This window comes from Oncorhynchus mykiss, chromosome 2 (genome assembly GCF_057628025.1).
Source record: "Oncorhynchus mykiss isolate SJ-2025 chromosome 2, ASM5762802v1, whole genome shotgun sequence".
Taxonomy (NCBI): Eukaryota; Metazoa; Chordata; class Actinopteri; order Salmoniformes; family Salmonidae; genus Oncorhynchus; species Oncorhynchus mykiss.
Window position 1 is genome coordinate 54,472,882 of NC_143023.1, and position 22,566 is coordinate 54,495,447.

General features: G+C 40.8%; 1 protein-coding gene across 2 annotated transcripts in view; it reads left to right on the top strand.

Moving 5' to 3' along the window:
* Positions 1-22,566, top strand: part of itga11b (integrin subunit alpha 11b) — a 91,545-nt gene that overhangs the window by 15,493 nt on the left and 53,486 nt on the right. Inside the window, exons 2-4 of one of the 2 annotated variants that reach the window (XM_021565519.3) lie at positions 10,799-10,864; positions 11,318-11,384; positions 18,886-18,997. In XM_021565519.3, coding sequence (XP_021421194.1) covers positions 11,351-11,384; positions 18,886-18,997 — 146 coding nt within the window. In that variant the 5' untranslated portion in view covers positions 10,799-10,864; positions 11,318-11,350. The remainder of the gene's footprint in view (positions 1-10,798; positions 10,865-11,317; positions 11,385-18,885; positions 18,998-22,566) is intronic. The other variant, XM_021565510.3, reaches the window with a different exon arrangement.

Consider the following 22,566-nt stretch of genomic DNA (forward strand, 5'->3'; position numbering starts at 1 on the left):
TAGGGAGGTTAGGCAATAAATAGGCCATTGAGGTGAAATAATTACATTTAAGCATTAACACTGGAGTGATAGATGTGCAGATGATGATGTGCAAGTAGAGATACTGGGGTGCAAAAGAGCAAGAGATTAAGTAATAATATGGGGATGAGGTAGTTGGTTGTGCTACTTACAGATTGGCTGTGTACAGGTACAGTGATCGCTAAGCTCTTCTGACAGCTGATGCTTAAAGTTAGAGAGGGAGATATAAGACCCCAGCTTCAGTGACTTTTGAAATTCGTTCCAGTCATTGGCAGCAGAGAACTGGAAGGAAAGGCGGCCAAACGAAGTGTTGGCTTTCGGGATGACTTGTGAAATATACCTGCTGGAGCGCATGCTACGGGGTGGGTGTTGCTATGGTGACCAGTGAGCTGAGATAAGGCAGGGCTTTACCTAGCAAAGACTTTTAGATGACCTGGAGCCAGTGGGTTAGGCGACGAATATGTAGGGAGGGCCAGACAATGAGAGCATACAGGTCGCAGTGGTGGCTAGTATATGGGGCTTTGGTGACAAAACGTCTGTCACTGTGATAGAGTACATCCAGTTTTGCTGAGTAGAGTGTTGGAGGTTATTTTGTAAATTACATCGGCAAAGTCAAGGATCGGTAGGATAGTCAGTTTTACGAGGGTATGTTTGGCAGCATGAGGGACAGAGGCTTTGTTGCGAAATAGGAATCCAATTCTAGATTTATTTTTGGATTGGAGATGCTTAGAGGTCTGGACAACAGGCCCTCCGATTTCACACACTGAACTCTATCTGAAAAGTAGTTGGTGAACCAGGCGAGGCATTCATTTGAGAAGGCAAGGCTATTAAGTCTGCCGATAAGAATGCAGCGATTGACAGAGTCGAATGCCTTGACCAGGTCAATGAAGACGGTTGCACAGTACGGTATTTTATTGATGGCGGTTATGATATCGTTTAGGACCTTGAGCATGGTTGAGGTGCATCCATGACCAGCTCGGAAACCAGATTGCATGTTGGAGAAGGTATGGTGGGATTTGAAATGGTCGGTGATCTGTTTGTTAACATGGCTTTCAAAGATGTTAATAAGGCAGGGCAGGATGGATATACAGTTGAAGTCGGAACAGTACATACACTTAGGTTGGAGCCATTAAAACTAGTTTTTCAACCACTTCACAAATTTCTTGTTAACAAACTATAGTTTTGGCAAGTCGGTAAGGACATCTACTTTGCGCATGACACAAGTAATTTTTCGAACAATTGTTTACAGACAGATTATTTCACATACACACTGTATCACAATTCCAGTGTGTCAGTAGTTTACCGACACTAAGTTGACTGTGCCTTTTAAACAGCTTTGAAAATTCCCGAAAATTATGTCATGGCTTTAGATGCTTCTGATAGTCTAATTGACATCATTTGAGCCAATTGGAGGTGTATCTGTGGATATATTTCAAGGCCTACCTTCAAACTCAGTGCCTCTTTGCTTGACATCATGAGAATATCAAATGAAATCAGCCAAGACCTCAGAAAAAAATTGTAGACCTCCACAAGTCTGGTTCATCCTTGGGAGCAATTTCCAAATGGCTGAAGGTACCACGTACATCTGTACAAACAATAGTTTGCAAGTATTAACACCATGGGACCACGCAGCCGTCATACCACTCAGGAAGGAGACGTGTTCTGTCTCCTAGAGATTAACATACTTTAGTGCGAAAAGTACAAATCAATCCGAGAACAACAGCAAAGGATCTTGTGAAGATGCTGGAGAAAACAGGCACCAAAGTATCTATATCCACAGTAAAACGAGTCCTATATCGACATAACCTGAAAGGCCGCTCAGCAAGGAAGAAACCACGGCTCCAAAACTGCCATAAAAAAGTCACTTAACAGTACAAACTCTGAAGATAGATGAGGGGCAATCAATTTACATACGTGTCCAGGGCACAGCTGGGGGCTGAAGGGGGTCTATTACAACGGTGAGAGACTTGTTTCTGGAAAGGTGGATTTTTAAACATAGAAGCTCAAATTGTTTTTGCACAGACCTGGATAGTATGACAGGACTCTGCAGGCTCTCGCTGCAGTAGATTGCAACTCCGCCCCCTTTGTCAGTTCTATCTTGTCCGAAAATGTTATAGTTAGGGATGGAAATTTTAGGATTTTTGGTGGCCTTCCTAAGCCAGGATTCAGACACGGCTAGGACATCCGGTTTGATGGAGTGTGCTAAAGCAGTGAAGAAAACAAACTTAGGGAGGAGGCTTCTAATGTTAACATACATGAAACCAAGGCTTTTACGGTTACAGAAATCAACAAATGAGAGCGCCTGTTGAATGGGAGCGATGCTGGGGGCTGCAGGGCCTAGGTTAACCTCTACATCAGAGGAGGAGTAGGATAAGGGTACAGCTAAAGGCTATAAGAACTGGTTGTCTAGTTCGTCCGGAACAGAGAGTAAAAGGAGCAGATTTCTGGACGCGGAAGAATAGATTCAAGGCATCATGTACAGACAAGGGTATGGTAGGATGTGAGTACAGTGGAGGTAAATCTAGGCATTGAGTGATGATTTAAGCCAGGTGAGGTCACTGCATGTGTGGGGGGGGGGGTGGAACAAAAGGGCTAGCTAAGGCATATTGGGCAGGGCTGGAGGCTCTACAGTGAAATAAGACAATAATCACTAACCAAAACAGCAGTAGACAAGACATATTGACATTAGGGAGAGGTATGTGTAGCCGAGTGATCATGGGTCCAGTGAGTAGCTAGGCGTGCTGGAGACACAGCGATTCAGACACCTAGCAGGCCTCCTGGGGACGTCGCAATGGAAGGGCCTGTAGAAACCCCTTCGGGCAGTTACATCGGCAGACCAGTTGTGATGGATCGTCGGGGCTCCGTGTCGGAAGTAAAGGGGTCCAGGCCGATTGGCAACTGAGGTATTGTAGCCCAGGAATTGGCTAATGGATCTCTTTGGCTATCTGGGAGATGGGCCTAGCTCGAGGCTAGCTCCAGGCTAACTGGTGCTTTCTTCGGGACAGAGATGTTAGCCAGGAGTAGCCATTTGGATAGCAGCTAGCTAGCTGTGATGATTCGGTGTAAAGGTTCATAGCTTGCGGTAGGAATCCGGGAAGATGTGGTAGTAAAAAAGCAGTCCGATATGCTCCGGGTTGATATCGCGCTGTGCAGAGTGGTAGGAATTGACCTGGCTGAGGCTGGCTGATGTTTGAGTTAACTGTGATGACTCCTAGCAGTGGCTAACTGACTACTAGCTAGCAGCTAGTTAGCTGGCTAGCTTCTGATGGGGGTTCTGGTTCTAAAGTATAAAAAATAGTAGATCCATACCACATTGGGTGAGGCGGGATGCAGGAGAGTATGTTCAGTCCGTAGATGGAAATTGAGATTAAAAATATAAAAATATATACGAAATACATACGAAGGAAAAAAAAAAAATATATATATAAAGGGACAAGACAAAAACAGACTGCTACACCATCTTGGAACATTATGGAACATCTAGGACTTAAAGATTGTTGTACACCAGCGGAACCCATCCAACTTGAAGGAGCTGGAGCAGCTTTGCCTTGAATAATGGGCAAAAATCCCAGTGGCTACATGTGCCAAGCTTATAGAGACATATCCCAAGAGAGGGAGGGGGGGGTGAATAGTTATTGACGCTGAAGTTCTCTTTTTTGTGTGTCTTATTTCTTGTTTGTTTCACAGTAAAAAATATTTAGCATCTTCAAAGTGGTAGGCATGTCATGTAAATTAAATGATACAAACCCCCCAAAAATACATTTTAATTCCAGGTTGTAAGGCAACAAAATAGGAAAAATGCCAAGGGGGGTGAATACTTTCGCAAGCCCCTGTAGGTATGTGGTAAATTGTTACAGTGCCTTGCGAAAGTATTCGGCCCCCTTGAACTTTGAGACCTTTTGCCACATTTCAGGCTTCAAACATAAAGATATAAAACTGTATTTTTTTGTGAAGAATCAACAACAAGTGGGACACAATCATGAAGTGGAACGACATTTATTGGATATTTCAAACTTTTTTAACAAATCAAAAACTGAAAAATTGGGCGTGCAAAATTATTCAGCCCCTTTACTTTCAGTGCAGCAAACTCTCTCCAGAAGTTCAGTGAGGATCTCTGAATGATCCAATGTTGACCTAAATGACTAATGATGATAAATACAATCCACCTGTGTGTAATCAAGTCTCCGTATAAATGCACCTGCACTGTGATAGTCTCAGAGGTCCGTTAAAAGCGCAGAGAGCATCATGAAGAACAAGGAACACACCAGGCAGATCCGAGATACTGTTGTGAAGAAGTTTAAAGCCGGATTTGGATACAAAAAGATTTCCCAAGCTTTAAACATCCCAAGGAGCACTGTGCAAGCGATAATATTGAAATGGAAGGAGTATCAGACGACTGCAAATATACCAAGACCTGACCGTCCCTCTAAACTTTCAGCTCATACAAGGAGAAGACTGATCAGAGATGCAGCCAAGAGGCCCATGATCACTCTGGATGAACTGCAGAGATCTACAGCTGAGGTGGGAGACTCTATCCATAGGACAACAATCAGTCGTATATTGCACAAATCTGTCCTTTATGGAAGAGTGGCAAGAAGAAAGCCATTTCTTAAAGATATCCATAAAAAGTGTTGTTTAAAGTTTGCCACAAGCCACCTGGGAGACACACCAAACATGTGGAAGATGAAACCAAAATTGAACTTTTTTGCAACAATGCAAAATGTTATGTTTGGCGTAAAAGCAACACAGCTGAACACACCATCCCCACTGTCAAACATGGTGGTGGCAGCATCATGGTTTGGGCCTGCTTTTCTTCAGCAGGGACAGGGAAGATGGTTAAAATTGATGGGAAGATGGATGGAGCCAAATACAGGACCATTCTAGAAGAAAACATGATGGAGTCTGCAAAAGACCTGAGACTGGGACGTAGATTTGTCTTCCAACAAGACAATGATCCAAAACATAAAGCAAAATCTACAATGGAATGGTTCACAAATAAACATATCCAGGTGTTAGAATGGCCAAGTCAAAGTCCAGACCTGAATCCAATCGAGAATCTGTGGAAAGAACTGAAAACTGCTGTTCACAAATGCTCTCCATCCAACCTCACTGAGCTCGAGCTGTTTTTCAAGGAGGAATGGGAAAAAATGTCAGTCTCTCGATGTGCAAAACTGATAGAGACATACCCCAAGCGACTTACAGCTGTAATCGCAGCAAAAGGTGGCGCTACAAAGTATTAACTTAAGGGGGCTGAATAATTTTGCACGCACAATTTTTCAGTTTTTGATTTGTTAAAAAAGTTTGAAATATCCAATAAATGTTGTTCCACTTCATGATTGTGTCCCACTTGTTGTTGATTCTTCACAAAAAAATACAGTTTTATATCTTTATGTTTGAAGCCTGAAATTTGGCAAAAGGTTGCAAAGTTCAAGGGGGCCGAATACTTTCGCAAGGCACTGTATATTGAGAAATGTCAAATAAACGCATCTACTTATGCAGGCTTAGTTATTTTTAATCAAGGTACATTTATTCATGCAGTTTACTCATCTCTGTTTCCTTATGGCAGTGTAGAAGTAGTACCACAACATGTTCAGTAGATGGCAAGGTGTAGACCTGTTTTAAAGCCCTGTGATCTTGATATTGTGGTATCTGGATCACAAGGTCGTATCCGATCATTTTCTGAAACAGCTCAAAAACAGCCATATCGACTGATCCTGGATCGTAAAAAAAGAGGATTACAGAATTCGGATCATTCTGATGCAGATGAAAAGTTTTGACAAACTGGGCCCTGGTCTCCTGAGTGGGGTTCACTACTGGGGGAGAAGGAGGCTGGTCGTCACTGACCCTGAAAATACACATGGATTTCAGAGTTCTATTGGCAGAGACTCTATGCTATGCCCCTTCTGTGAAGTTACTTATTCTTCATATTTATTTGAGATAGACAACCATATCTGGCGTCCTTAGCACAGTAAAAGCAGGGTTTGGAATCATGGGCACTGTTGTGATAAAGACCAAGGAAAATCAAATTCCTACCAGAAGAGGGAGTACAGTAGCTGGGCTTACACTTCAGTTGCATATATATTATACATAGCTGCATATAGCTTATTACTGAACTATTGGAAACGGTTTCTAAAACAGGTGTGTTCTTCAGTCCTGTAGGTGCATTCCCTTCTAGCAGGAGTGAGTTCAGAGGGGGATTGATCAGCCTTTCTAAATGGATCAGACAACACTTATTGGCAGCCCATATCTTACTCTCCTTTGTGTGCTCTTGGTAGGTAATAATAACCAGTCCATGATCTACTGATCAGGGTATGGCAGGACAGGTTAGAGAGGTACATGAGTGTATGGTCATATTAGTTAGTGTGTGCTTGTCTTTTCCTCCTGCTTGTGACTAGCTGGATTCAAACCCTGGCTTTAAACAAGACTGTGTTAGGCCGCTGAGCTAAAGCCTAGGCATTAACCTAGGGAACCAACACAATTCTTCCGGTGTCAGGCAAGGTTACTCATCACGCAAGTGTGGTTCACCGAACCACATCCATTACATGTGGGAAGGGGTGAGGTTATCATAAGTCTGTGTTGTCAATGTTAAGCTGCAGTGAGTGATGCTGTGCCAGTAGTTGTCGGTCTGTGTCGTAGCTCCACTGTGTGCCAGGATGTGATTGAGACTGGGTTTATTATTGTGGGCAGACTGTCTGTCTTCTAATATTACTGAGAGGAATATTAAGAATTTGCCTCATCATTTTTTCTCTCTCTCAACCATTTATATACTATTTGACATTAAACCAATCCACTAGGCACAGATTTATTTATTTTACAAGGCAAGTCAGTTAAGAACAAATTCTTATTTTCAATGACAGCCTAGGAACAGTGGGTTAACTGCCTTGTTCAGGGGAAGAATGACAGGTTTGTACCTTGTCAGCTCGGGGAATTGATCTTGCAACCTTTCGGATACTATTCCAACGCTCTAACCACTAGGCTACGCTGTCAGTTTAACATCTAGTTTTAATTCACATTTGGTTGAAGTGTCATCTAACTTGAATTCAACAGGTAATCCACCAAAAATGTCACCTTGTCATTGGATTTGGCTAAATTAAATTGATGACTTGGTGCAAATCCAATCAGATTTCCAAGTTGATTGAATGTCATCTCATAGATTTTTTTAACGTTGAAATGACGTAGAAACAACTTTAATTCAACCAGTTTGTGCCCAGTGGGAAGTGTCTTGTGAAAATACTACTGAAAGACAATTATTTACTTCCACCTGGGGCTGTATAATATTATATATTACAAAAGTAATATAGAAAAAGCAAACCTACCATTCAAATGTCTTCAAATCATTGCATCACATGGTGACACCCAAGCAGCATCTAGAAAAGTATGGAATTATAAGAATGAAAATGACAGACAATCTCAGATGGCCTCTGAAAAATTATTTAAAAAGTATAAACACTTCTAAGAGCCAGAGAGGATCATCCAAGTGTCTGACTGTTAAGCAGAAAAACAGCCCTGTATTGAAACGTTTGCTATGTGGGAGTTGAGCCATGACTTTTGAGACTTTCTCAGGTCCAATGTCTGGTCTGGTCTGGATCTTACTGAGGTTTCCCCACTGTGCCAAGTCCCTGAGACAGCTCAGATAAATGCAGTTCCTCCACAAACAGAAGCAAATTCCATTCAGCCATTAACAAAGTAATGCAACCTCAGGGCACGGACTAACTACAAATCATCTTGTTTTCCCCCAATGTTTATTTTCCCAGGTAGCCAAACTGATCAGAACTTGCTTTGTTGACACCCGTGCAAGACAGCCTCACAGCTCACTGTGTTTTTAAACACACTGGTCATTTGTACATTTGGGTGGGTAGAGTAAGGAATCTCACTCTATAGTATATCGGGGGCAGATGTCTGTATCTCTTCTCCTTTTAAGGGACTCATAGCTCACATAGTTCCTAACTAGACTCGGCTACAGCAGCTCTGCTGCCAGCCATTCTTACCAGGGGCAGGAAAACTTCCGATCTGTCCCTCTGCATACACATTTATTCTGCTTGTTATTGCATACTACTTTATTTAAATGACTTGTTATTGCATACTACTTTATTTAAATGACTTGTTATTGATTATTATTGATCTTGAGATTTGGACTGCATTATTAAGGGAGCTTTAGTTTAAGTAAGCATTTCGTTGCATCGTTTACACCTGTTGTAACTGGTAAGGGAGCTTTAGTTTAAGTAAGCATTTCATTGCATCGTTTACACCTGTTGTAACTGGTAAGGGAGCTTTAGTTTAAGTAAGCATTTCATTGCATCGTTTACACCTGTTGTAACTGGTAAGGGAGCTTAAGTTTAAGTAAGCATTTCATTGCATCGTTTACACCTGTTGTAACTGGTAAGGGAGCTTTAGTTTAAGTAAGCATTTCATTGCATCGTTTACACCTGTTGTAACTGGTAAGGGAGCTTTAGTTTAAGTAAGCATTTCATTGCATCGTTTACACCTGTTGTAACTGGTAAGGGAGCTTTAGTTTAAGTAAGCATTTCATTGCATCGTTTACACCTGTTGTAACTGGTAAGGGAGCTTTAGTTTAAGTAAGCATTTCATTGCATCGTTTACACCTGTTGTAACTGGTAAGGGAGCTTTAGTTTAAGTAAGCATTTCATTGCATCGTTTACACCTGCTGTAACTGGTAAGGGAGCTTAAGTTTAAGTAAGCATTTCATTGCATCGTTTACACCTGTTGTAACTGGTAAGGGAGCTTTAGTTTAAGTAAGCATTTCATTGCATCGTTTACACCTGTTGTAACTGGTAAGGGAGCTTTAGTTTAAGTAAGCATTTCATTGCATCATTTACACCTGTTGTAACTGGTAAGGGAGCTTTAGTTTAAGTAAGCATTTCATTGCATTGTTTACACCTGTTGTAACTGGTGTACGCAACTAATAAACTTTGATTTGATTTCTGTGCTAAAGGCTCACTTCCGAGAAATCCTTGCGTTCCCATTTTAGGTGTTGAAATACTCAGCGTGTCACACTGTGAAGCAAAGAGGGCCAAAAGGTGGGCCAGTTATCATGAAGTGATATGTTCCTCTAAGCTTGATGAATTCAGGACAACTCCCAGAGTTCTGAATGTGTCAAATATAATTTTCTTGAGTAACAGACTAATATTATTGTGTTGTTCCTGACAGAGGAGGAGAAGGAGCTCTGCGTCTGATTTAAGTATGATGACATTTAAAGCTATTTCTCTCCCTCCCTCCCTCCCTTTCTCTCCCTCCTTTAAGAGTTCCCAACAGCCTCAATTTCTGTCACTCCCCTGAGTGATCGTTTTTTTCCTTCTATAAATTCAGACAGCAAGCTGACAACATTGCCCAACTCAGTGCCACGTGCCTTTTCTGCAATTACTTTTGTTTCTATTTTGTGCTCTCGTTAAGAACCTACTCTGTTTTATATACATTTCCAAGTATCGCCAGGACAACACTCAATTACTCTGGTCCAAGTAGTCTCACTGGACCAGTCCTCAACATCGTATTCTCGTTCGAGAATGTTAGAGGACTTGAAAAGTCAAGTGCAATAAGGAGATCCACGTAAGGAGTGAAGAGGGAGAGGGGGATTTAAAGGAAGTCAGATCAACTTCACCCCCTTTCTGTTTTATTCAAGAGGACGTTCTTCTCATCTGCTACATCTATTTCTACTGTTCACCATTTCCTGCAGAAGAAAATAAACTTAAAAGACCATGTGACATCATTTTAATACTCCTTTTTAGGAGTGTTTTTGCTACATCAAGAAAAATTGTTTCCCTCCCATTTCTGTCTTTCAAGTAACCTTTCCTGATAAACATTTAAATTGAAACCAGAGGGAGCTGCTCCTGTCCCAATGTGTGGCGTGTGCTTGTCAAGAGCTGAGAGAGAACATAGTAAAGAGAGGAGAGGAAAGGAAAGGAGGGAGGAGAGGAGAGGAGGAGAAGCAATCTCTCCACTGAAGGGTCTGTTCTTTGATCAACTTTCATAGGGGTTTTTGTCCTCCAGTGTATTCTCTCCCACTCTCTTTAATGACTATGGGTATGCGTGCCTCTTGGCTGATCATTACCACATGTTAATCGGGAGTCCACTGATTACCAGAGGTCAGGTCTAATCCTGTCACAAATACACAAATCTAAAGTATCACATACAGTATGTTACAGCTACTACAAGATGCCACTACCATCGGATCCACATGTAACACCAGGGATGATAAACAGGCTGAGACCTTGTAACAACAATTGCAACAAGGCACACCCTTGTCATTAACTACCGGTCATTTTCAATTAGTTTATTTCTATGTTATGACCTGGCTCAAAGGCTATACCGAATCAAGTGTAATGTAAGAACAATATTGTTACATAGGATATACTCGTAATAATCATGTAACTACCCAGGAGCAAGCAACTTAATGTAAAGTGAAATCTAGTTGGGCGTAACCTTGTAATGTGGCAACCGTTGCAGGCAATAGGCTAACCAGGAGAAATGAAAAGACAGGAGACCTTTAGGTTTAACCCTTTAGGTTGCATCGTATTTGCCATCTTAGACAAACAGTAATGAGGAAGCAGTCGGTGGTTGCAGAGCCGCTGGGAAAAAAGGTGGTGAGACAGCATTTGCCCCAGTACTTTTCAATCTGGTGTGGCGCCACCAGGACCGAGTTTGGGAAGTCCTGGCCAGCTTTTTGTTTTAGCTATCTAACATTAGCTAGCTAGGTTTATGCGGTCATGCAGCCAACAAATAATGTTAATCATTTAGACTCACCGAATAAATGTGTTTGGCACAGGATAAAGAAGATGAAACGATCTGCTTCTGCTACCCAAGGCCAAGGGATACTAAAGTTCCTGAAAAGGTTAGTCAGCCAGTTAGTCCAGTAATGTTGGCATATTACTTCATTTCCACTGTTGTTGATTATTCACAAGTGTTTGTGGCACAGATTTCACTGTCTTTAAAGTAAAAAACCTACAGATTCCACCACTGAGCAGTTTACACAGACAATATGAACACGTTTGTCCAACCATAACAAATTCATGGCTAATGCATAAAAAGCGAAATGATGGATTCTAGCATCACCAAAACTTTCACAAATACAGAGACAGGCAGTCATCATGGCATCAGTATTTTTTGGACTAGCTAGTGTATAGTGACACCTACTGATATGAACTGGTAATGTAGATTTGGTTAGAATAGAGTGGAATAGAACGAGTGACACTCAATCAAATCTACTTCATGAAAAGAGGGATATTGTTATTAATGAAAATCTTGAAAGTAGTTGTTTTAATGATTGAATATATATGGCAATCAGTTCCTACAGTGAGCACCAGGGAACCAACCTCTGATGAGCCAGATGGAGACCAGGACAACAACACAAGGTTAGTGGTTTTATGAATTACACATAAAAACAACTTTGTTACAAAGTATACTGTGTATACTTTAGTGTTAAATGTAATCCCGCCTTGTTACAAATTCTACTGTGTATAGTGTTAAATGTAACCCTACATTACATAATGGTTACAGAACAAATAATTGTAGATCACTGTAATCCGATGAACAAATAATAGATTTTATGACAAAATTAAAACAATTTTCTACATTGAAACGTGTCTTTTTTATTTTTCAAATTCCACTGCTTAACTTTGTGTGTGTATAGAGTGAAATTAATATTTAAAGACATTTAACCATTCTTTGCGTAACACTCAGCCCTGCCATAGTAATTCATTAAACTACAGAGTATGTTGTCCATTGAAGTTGTTGTCTCTGGCTCTTTTGAAATCAGATTCAGAATTAATAATAAAGGTTTGTGGTAGTTTGAAGGGTTGGATCCACCTTAGGCCAGGAGTGTTTCCAATCCATATGACCCGACAAGAAAAATCTCAGCCTTATAGTTATAGCAAAGATGAAAAGGGAAGCTATCTATAATAATAATATTTTATCATAGCCTATGAATAGGGCCCAGAGTTTTACCTGACCAGGTCATGAGATCAGGAAAAACTCCAGGCCCCAGAAAAGACACATATGAAATTTGCCACACCACTTCTGAACCTGTGGTGCCACCTCATGGGAGGCTTGCAAAGAGTTATGGGATATTACAATCCTGTTGTCTTAAGTTGTGTTCCCCTGCTCAGACGTTGCATGCATCAACCAATGGTTGCATGCCACATCATCGACTGTGTCATCAAATTACAGATTGCTATAACATATGATGTGGTCAGCTGATACATAAAAAACCTATCCAGAGGTTGTAAGATCTTGCAAGCATTAACAATGTCCGAGCAGAGGAACTTTGCATGTAAAATCCATTTATTCAATCATTAGAACAACTACTTTCGACATTTTTATTGAAAATTACATTTTGGTCATTTAGCAGATGCTCTTATCCAGAGCAACTAGGATTAAGTGCCTCGATAGAATTTTTAACCTAGTTGACTCAGGGATTCAAATCAGCAACTTTTCAAAACTTGAGGGGCCAAATGAAATTGCTGGCCTGTGGGCCAGTTGGGGAACCCTGCTCTATTCTAACAAATCTGCATTACCAGTTCATATCAGTAGGTCTCACTATGCACTAGCTAGTCGAAAAAGACTGATGCCATGATGACTGCCTGTCTCAGTGTTTGTGAAAATTATGGTGGTGCTAGAATCCATCAATTCTCTCTTTATTTGTTAGCCATCCATCTGTTATGGTTGGACAAATGTGTTAATATTGTCTGTGTAGACTGCTTTGTGGCGGATATTTTTTAAATTATTTTTTACTTTAATGACAGAAGTTTGTGCCACAAACATTTGTGAATAATCAACAGCAGTGGAAATAAAGTAATATGCCAACATTATTGTACTAACAAACTGGGTGACTAACCTTTTCAGGAACTTCAGTATCCCTTGGCCTTGGATAGCAGCAGATCGTTTATTTAGTGAGTCTAAATTATTAATGTTAGCTGCTGGCTGCATGATTACATCAACCTAAGGTTAATTAGCTAGTTTTCTAGCTAGGCTACTAAAGCTAATGTTAGCAGTTTCGTTAGCTAGCTAAGATTGGATCATAGATGCCATAAAGAGGTCAATGGAACTAGTCAAAAACAATGGAAAGGCCCTGATCCCCGTGATTCGCTGGAGAAGGATACTGAGATTTCAAGGCAAAAGATGAGGGTGGCTTGCGAGGATCAGGCGACGAGTGGCTAATCTGCCCTTGCCTTCCATTCTGCTAGCTAACGTTCAATCGCTGGAAAATAGATGGGACGAACTGAAAGCACGTATATCCTACCAACGGGACATTAAAAACTGTAATATCTTGTGTTTCACCGAGTCATGACTGAACGACGACATTAACATACAGCTAGCAGGTTATACACTCTATTGGTGAGACAGAACAGCAACCTCGTAAGACATGGGTGGGGGCCTATGCATTTATGTAAACAACAACTGGTGCACGATATCTAAGGAAGTCTCCAAGTTTTGCTCGCCTGAGGTAGAGTATCTCATGATAAGCTGTAGACCACACTATCTACCTAGAAAGTTTTAATCTGTATTTTTTGTAACTCTCTACAAACCACCACAGAGCGAGGTTGGCACTAAAATGAGCTGTATTCCGCCATAAGCAAACAGGAAAACGCTCATCCAGAGACGGTGCTCCTAGTGGCCGTAGACTTTAATGCAGGGAAGTTTAAATCAGTTTTACCGAATTTATATCAGCATGTTAAATGTGCAACCAGAGGGAAAAAAACTCCACCTTTACTCCACACACAGATTGCATACACAGCTCTCCCTCGCCCTCCATTTGGCAAATCAAACCATAACTCTAACAATTAAAGCAGGAAGCACCGGTGACTCGGTCTATAAAAAAAAGTGGTCAGATGAAGCAGACGCTAAACTACAGGACTGTTTTCCTGGCACAGAATGGAATGTGTTCCGGGATTCTTCCAATGCCATTGAGGAGTACACCACATCAGTCACTGGCTTTATCAATAATTAACTGTATATACATACCCCAACCAGAAGCCATGGATTACAGGCAACATTTGCACTGAGCTAAAGGGTAGAGCTGCCGCTTTCAATGAGCTGGAAAGAAATCCCGCTATGCCCTCCAACAAACCATCAAACAGGCAAAGCTCCAATACACGACTAAGATCAAATCCTACTACACCGGCTCCGACGCTCGTCGGATGTGCCAGGGCTTGCAAACTATTACAGACTACAAAAGGAAGCACAGCCGATAGCTGCCCAGTGACATGAGCCTACCAGACGAACTAAATAACTTCTATGCTGCATTCGAGGCAAGTAACACTGAAACATACATGAGAGCATCAGCTGTCCCGGACGACTGTGTGATCACGCTCTCAGCAGCCTATATGAGTAAGGCATTTAAACAGGTCAACATTCAACATTCAACATTCAGACAGATTACCAGGCACTCCGATCATGCGCTGACCAACTGGCAAGTGTCTTCACTGACATTTTCAACCTCTCCCTGTCTGTAATACCAACATGTTTCAAGAAGACCATCATAGTCCCTGTGCCCAAGAACACTAAGGTAAATGACTACCGACCCGTAGCACTCACGTCTGTAGCCATGAAATGCTTTGAAAGGCTGGTCATGGCTTTCATCAACACCATTATCCCAGAAACCCTAGACCCACTCCAATTTGCATACTGAACCAACAGATCCACAGATGATGCAATCTCTATTGCACTCCACACTGCCCTTTCCCACCTGGACAAAGGAACACCTATGTGAGAATGCAATTCATTGACTACAGTTCAGCGTTCAACACCACAGTGCCATCAAAGCTCATCACTAAGCTAAGGACCCTGGGACTAAACACCTCCTCTGCAACTGGATCCTAGACTTTCTGACGGGCCGCCTCCAGGTGATAAGGGTGGGTAACAACACATCCGCCACGCTGATCCTCAACACGGGGGTGCGTGCTCGTCCCCTCCTTTACTCCCTGTTCACTCATGACTGCACGACTCCAACACCATCATTACGTTTGCTGATGACAAAACAGTGGTAGGCCTAATCACCAACAAAGATGAGACAGCCTATAGGGAGGAGGTCAGAGGCCTGACAGTGTGGTGCAAGGACAACAACCTCTCCCTCAACGTGATCAAAACAAAGGAGAAGATTGTGGATTACAGGAAAAGGAGGACTGAGCACAACCCCATTCTCATCGACGGGTCACCAAGACAGTCGTGAAGAGGGCACGACAAAACCTATTCCCCCTCAAGAGACTGAAAAGATTTGGCATGGATCCTGAGATCCTCAAAAGGTTTTACAGCTGCACCATCGAGAGCATCCTGACGGGTTGCATCACTGCCTGGTATGGCAACTGCTCTGCCTCCGATACCTCAGAGGGTAGTGCGTACGGCATAGTACATCACCGGGGCCAAGCTTCCTGCCATCCAAGACATCTATACCAGGAGGTGTCAGAGGAAGGCCCTAAAAATGGTCAAAGTCTCCAGCCACCTTAGTCATAGAATGTTCTCTCTGCTACCGCACAGCAAGTGGTACCGGAGCGCCAAATATAGGTCCAAGAGGCTTCTACTCTCATCACTTTAATAACCCCCTGCATGTACATAATATCCTCGACACCAATGCCCCCGCACATTGACACATTGACTCTGAACTGGTACCCCGGGATGTAGCCCCGCTATTGTTATTTACTGCTGCTCTTTAATTATTTGTTTTTCTTCTCTCTCTCGTTCTTTTTCTTGTTGGTATTTTCTTAACTGCATTGTTGGTTAAGGGCTTGTAAAGTAAGCATTTCACTGTAAGATCTGTTGTATTCGGAGCATGTGACAAATAAAATTTGACCGCATTTATTAATCTACCTAGTTTTAGAGGACGACTAAACTGCTTTTATTAAATTGCTTTTACTGACACATACCTTGTTTCCATTCAAATTTGTGTTCGCTCTCTTGTGAGGCAAGCAAACAGGTAGGCAGGAGAGGATGATGAGCGAAGAAAGAAACCAAGTGCAGAATCAAACAAAAATGTGCTGGTGCAACCAAACATAGTTGTTGATAGGCTTGTTTGATGAGGGTCTGTACACTGTAGCTAGGAGACCACTGTGACTGACTTCACTAGACAAAACAAAGACAAACGGGCTGAAATTGGGTGAGGTACCATGTCAACTGTTCCAATAACAGAGGCCTGCTTTTTTAACATTGCAAAACTTTTTAGAGTTTTTCTATGACATTAACTTATGAATATGTCTGGTAAACCCATTCAGTGCGGCTGCTTTGAAAGATTTCACGTTTTCCTACGGCTCTGCATGAATTTGTTTATTTTCAAACAGTGCCGCATTGTCTTAAACTGTTAAACATAATTTGTACAGAAGTAGCTAGTTATGCTAACGTTAGCTAGCTAACCAGAAGAATGTTTACAATCCCATGGCCTCTTGATTCAACTAACTTCCCACAACGATTTTAATCAGAACATGATTAAAATCATTGCATTTAGCCAGCTACTGTTTTTGTTGTACTTCTTGGGTCAAAAGATTTAAGCAAATGATCCCAATTGTAGTAGTAGCAGCTTGTGACAAGTTTATGTTGAAGTACATGGATAAGTAGCCTGGGCAAGATCTAACAGCGATATTATATTTGACATAAACTCAGACCTGGATGATCTGTTGTTATTGTCTTCTGTGGAATTCAGAACATTGTTGGACAAGTATAAAGCGCTTTGTATCCATAGAGCCACTTATTGGTTTCCTATAGTCAACCCTCCAATCCTAAATTGGGAGAACACTAATTTAGAATGCCTGAAGGTTTAACAGTACTTGTGTATGTCTGTGTGTTTATGCACGCGCGTGTTCAACTTCAAGAACATAATAGCTGTCTGTTAGTGACGTTTGTGTTGTTTATGGTGAAAATGCCATTAAAAACATTCCGATGCAGATTAGTTTGTGTTTTTTCCCCCCTGACAATCAAAACCTAATATTGCAAACTCTTCACTGCTTTAGGGCCAAATTTGAACAAATTCTTAAATCGTGATTAACTAAAGCTATTAACTCTATTAATTATTTTAATCGTTTGACAGCCCTAGTTTGAATATGAATCTTTGTCAAATCCATTAAAGAAAATTTAAACTGAAGGATTTTCTCTTGTCTCCTTATTTCTCCTGGTTATGCTATTGTCTGCAAAGGTTGTTACATTGGAACTACCAAGTCATTAACAATGTCACTTCACTTTACATTAAGTTGCTTCTCCTGGGCAAGTACATTGTAAATATATGTATATCCCTTGTACCAACATTGTAATTACAACTAAGTTGGTTGTCAAAGATTTGCTACATTACAAGCACAATGTAACTGAATGGGTTATACCTAATGTTCGCCTGGTTAGCCTATTGTCTGCAAAGGTTGTTACATTTAAACTACATAGTAATTATAAAGGTTATACCCAACTGGGTTTCACTTTACATTAAGTTTCCTACTACTGGGTAGGTACATGATAATTACAAGTATATCCTATGTAAGTATATCTGGCAAGTAGCCTGGTGGTTAGAGCGTTGGACTAGTAACCGAAAGGTTGCAAGATTGAATCCCCAAGCTGACAAGGTAGAAATATGTCGTTCTCCCCCTGAACGCCCACTGTTCCTAGGCTGTCATTGAAAATAAGAATTTGTTCTTAACTGACTTGCCTAGCTACATAAAGGTAAAAACATTTTTTTAACTCCCTAGCTTTTGAGCCAGGTCATAATATAGAAATAAACTAATTGAAAATAAGGTCCTAGCCTATTTATAAATCCTGGTATTATTATGTGAATTCGATAGTAGTGGCACCTTGTAGTTATGTGCAACAAGGTCGGATTTTGGTTGGAGTCAGTGGCGAATTTAAGAATAGGCGATATGTGCAAGGGGGCGACGCACAAAAACATTTGGAATGGTGACAATTTCCGCAATCAGTTTTCTATTGCTCATTTGCACGTCACATCAGTGATATCATGTCACCGTGTGGGACTGTGGGTCAATTAACTATGTCGGAGTGGGCACCCTGATTCTAGTTTGTAAGCTAGGCATGCTACTGCCTGGGAAGGTCTCCCACTCAGAAGTATGAGATGGGGAGGGGGGCGGGGGTAGGTTGACCTCCGGTCTCCCCACTGGAAACCTGAGGTTGTGGGAGCGGGCTAATCTATCAAATACCGCACCTCTAACTTTGTACAGTACTAATACAATTAGTAAAATCAGTCACACTGCGAAATGCTACCAAATAAACCACAATTCATTCATAATACTGTGAATACATAGTTTCACAGACATATTGTGGCATTTTTTTCTGGTTTGTGCGAAATCATGAAGAATAATATAAAACCAGTCTGCACACCACCAAGGTGAATTGGTTTAGTTTTGACTCTTGGTTGATGGGTCATTACCCATCCCCCAACACTGTCAACCAAGAGTCACGACTAAACCAATTGACGCTTGAGTACCAAATCAGCACAAATTTGTTTCCATTTGTCTTTGTTACTTCTTTTTGATATCAAGCGTGTAATTACACAACATTAGTTACATAGTGGAACAAGAAAATGTTTCGTAACATCAGTAGTTACACATGTGGACTAACCTTCAGCAAGTGAATGTGCAATTGCACATTTCGTGTTCCAAATGTGTAATACTTGAGAGCTACACAACCTTATTACCATGTAATTACTTAGTGACATCTATGTAACTACTATTATTACTACAGTTATTACTGGGTAGTTACATATTAATAGGAGCAACTTATTGTAACGTGTTACTGGTAAGTTTGCTCCTCTCACTGTGCAAGTGATTGGTAAGCCCGTCGAGTGTGAGATGCAACGCAATAGTGGTGTAATTACATTCATTCAGTGTACTTAATCTTTTAAATGCTTATACAATGTTTTGTGTGTGTTTCTAGGCCTTCGGCAATGCTTCAATTTTGACACAAAGAAGTACAAGATCATTGAAGGCTCCAAAGAGGCCCAGTTTGGGTACACAGTACAGCAGCATGAGGCAGGAGGACGGAAGTGGTAAGACACACTCTTTCTATATTCTCTCGCTCATATTTCCACTCTAAATCACTATCACTTCCTCCCCACTCAATCTTCCAATCACTGTAAAATGAAAAAGTTGATTTCATCATCACCCAAAGATTTGGACAAGTTCGGAAAGCATTTCAGAAAGGCTTTGGACAACGTTATTACTGTTCCCAGCAAGCAAAATGAAGTTGAAAGGATGTCTACAAGATGTATTTTCCAGGCGTTAAAGTTAAGTTCATTTTAGGTTCTGAATGAAAGGTGAAAATATGTGTTTTCCTGATGTTTAAAATACGTATTTTTGAGGTCCTCCCAAAACAAGAAAAAATGTGTTAGGTCCGGACCAGACCAAATCTTCAGCACAGTACGCCATATTTCAGCTCAGCATAGCATACAGTATAGTATGGTACAGGACAGAGTGTTATTCAGTAGAGTACAGTTGAGTACGGTACAATACAGTAAAGTTTAATTCAGAAGAGAAAAGTACAGTAGAGTACAATAGTTTAATCCAGTACACTACAGTTTAATTCATTAGAGTAGACTACATTAGAGTAAACTATACTTTACTTTTCTTTATTGTAATGTCCCGTACTCTGCTGTCCTCCCCATTACTGTACTGTGCTGTTCAAACTTGTGAAACATAGACGTCTATGCTTGGTTCAGATTTGGTCAGGACCGGACCAAATCTGAACCTATCATAGACATCTATGTTTGTGCCAAAACAAGGCAGGACCGGACCAAATCTGAACCTATCATAGACATCTATGTTTGTGCCAAAACAAGGCAGGACAGGACCAAATCTGAACCAAACATAGATGTTGAAATCAAGGCCGGTCCAGACTGCACCAAAAAAAGTCTGTCCTTGCTTAGTGGGTTTATACCTCTTCCAGAAAACATAGTGCTCAAGGGGTATAAATACTTTCTGATTACTTTCTGATTCATTGACACGCAATGAGAGATCATTGCGTGTCAATGAATCAGAAAGTATTTATACCCCTTGACCTTTTCCACATTTTGTTGTGTTTCAGCCTGAAATCAAAATGGATGAAATATGTTTCCCTCACCAATCTACAGTACCCCATAATGACAATGTAAAAACATGATTTTATTTTTTATATATTTTTTATCATATAATAGGAAATACAGAACATCTTATTTAGATAAGTATTCACAACCCTGAGTCAATACGTTAGAATATGTCAGAATCACCTTTGGCAGTGATTTCTGCTGTGAGTCTTTAAATGGTAAGTTTCCAAGAGCTTTGCACACCTGGATTGTATAATATTTGCACAAAACTGTAACTAGACACTCAGAAACATTCAATGTTGTCTTGGTAAGCAACTTCAGTCTATATTTGGGCCAGCGTTTTAGGTTATTGTCCTGCTGAAAGGTGAATTTGTCCCTCATTGTCTGTTGGAAAGCAGACTGAACCAGGTTTTCCTCTAGGATTTTGCCTGTGCTTAGCTCTATTCCGTTTCTTTTTATCCTAAAAAACTCCTTAGTCATTGCCGATAACAAGTATACCCTAACATGATGTAGCCACCACTATGCTTGAAAATATGAAGGGTATTACTCAGTGATGTGTTGTGTTGGATTTGCCCCAAACACAACACTTTGTATTCAGGACATAACATTCCTTTCTTTGTCACATTTTTTGCCGTTTTAATTTAGCTCCTTATTGTACAGGCTTCCTGTCATATACTCTGTCATATAGGTTAGTATTGTGGAGTAACTACAATGTTGTACAATTCTCAGTTTTCTCCACATCCATTAAACTTGAACTGTTTTAAAGTCACTATTGGCCTCAGGGTGAAATCTGAAGTGTAATTCATAACTTCACCATGATGAAATGGATATTCTATGTCTGCTTTTTTTTTTTTTTTTTTTTACTCATCTACCAATAGATGCCCTCCTTTGCGAGGCAATGGCAAGCCTAACTGGTGTTTGTGGTTGAATCTGTGTTTGAAATTCCCTGCTCGACTGAGGGACCATACAGATAATTGTATGTGTGGGGTAACGAGATGAGTTATTCATTCAAAAATCACGTTAACCTCACTAGGGTAGGGGGCACTATTTTCACCTCCGGATGAAAAGCGTGCCCAAAGTAAACTGCCTGCTACTCAGGCTGAGAAGCTAGGATTTGCATATAATTGGTAGATGTGGATAGAAAACACTCTTTAGTTTCCAAAACTGTTAAAATAATGTCTGCGAAAACCTGAGGAAAATCCATCCAGGAAGTGCCATTATTTTGAAATGGCTGTTTTTCCAATGAAAGCCTATCCACCATTTAAAGGGATAGGACCCAGATTCCGTTCCCTATGGCTTCCACTAGTTGTGAACAGTCTTTAGACATTGTTTCAGGCTTTTAGTCTGAAAAATGAGGGAGAATGACCACTTTGAATGAGTGGATAGTGGGATGTCCCCAGAGCTGTTTGCTGCGCACGACTGAGAGCGTGCCTTTCTTGTTTTTCTTTTATATTGACGACGCTATTGTCCGGTTGAAATATGATCAATTATTTAGGCTAAAAACACCCTGAAGATTGATAAACATCGTTTGACATGTTTCTACAAACTTTACCGGTATTATTTGGAATTTTCGTCTGCCTGTTGTGACTGCCTTTGAGCCATTGGATTACTGAACAAAACGCTCCAACAAAACAGAGGTTTTTGGATATAAAGAGGGACTTTATTGAACAAAACAAACATTTATTGTGTAACTGGGGGTCTTGTGAGTACAACCATACAAAGATCATCATAAGTAAGTGATTAATATTATTGTTATTTCTGACTTTTGTGACTAATCTACTTGGCTGGTCACTGTCTGTAATGTTTTGTGAGCTGGGCGCTGTCCTCAGATAATCGCATGGTATGCTTTTTGAAATCCGACACCGTGGTTGGATTAATAAGAAGTTAATAATTAAGCCGATGTCTAACACTTGTTTTATGAATTTTTATAATGAGTATTTCTGTTTTTGAATTTGGTGCTCTGCAATTTCACTGGATGTTGGCCAGGTGGGACAGTAGCATCCCACCCCCTAGAGAGGTTAAACACTATTATTGTACACAGAGTGAGTCCATGCTACGTATTATGTGACTTGATAAGCAAATTTGCCATAACAAAAGAATAGAATACTTTATTTTTTACATAATGTGGTATTTTGTGTAGGCCAGTGAAACAAAATCTCAATTTAATCCATTTAAAATTCAGGCTGTAACACAAAATGTGGGAAAAGTCAAGGGATGTGAATACTTTCTGAAAGCACTGTATTTGGATGAAAGAAGAGTACACCTGGATATCAATAGGATTGTGTTCCTCCCAACAGACTCCATACAGTCATACACATCAGAACAGGAGCTGAGATGTTGCCTGGAGCTGAGATGTTTCCCACTACCCCATAAAGGTTGGCTGAAATAGGCCTGCATCAGGTGTCTTGCCTGTGGTTTGAGAATTATCTGTCAGATAAGACTCAAATAATGATTTCTGATGGCGTCAAGTCTAGTTTCCTGGATATTACCAGAGGTGTATCGCAGGGGTCGGTACTGGAACCTGTTCGCTTTACTAC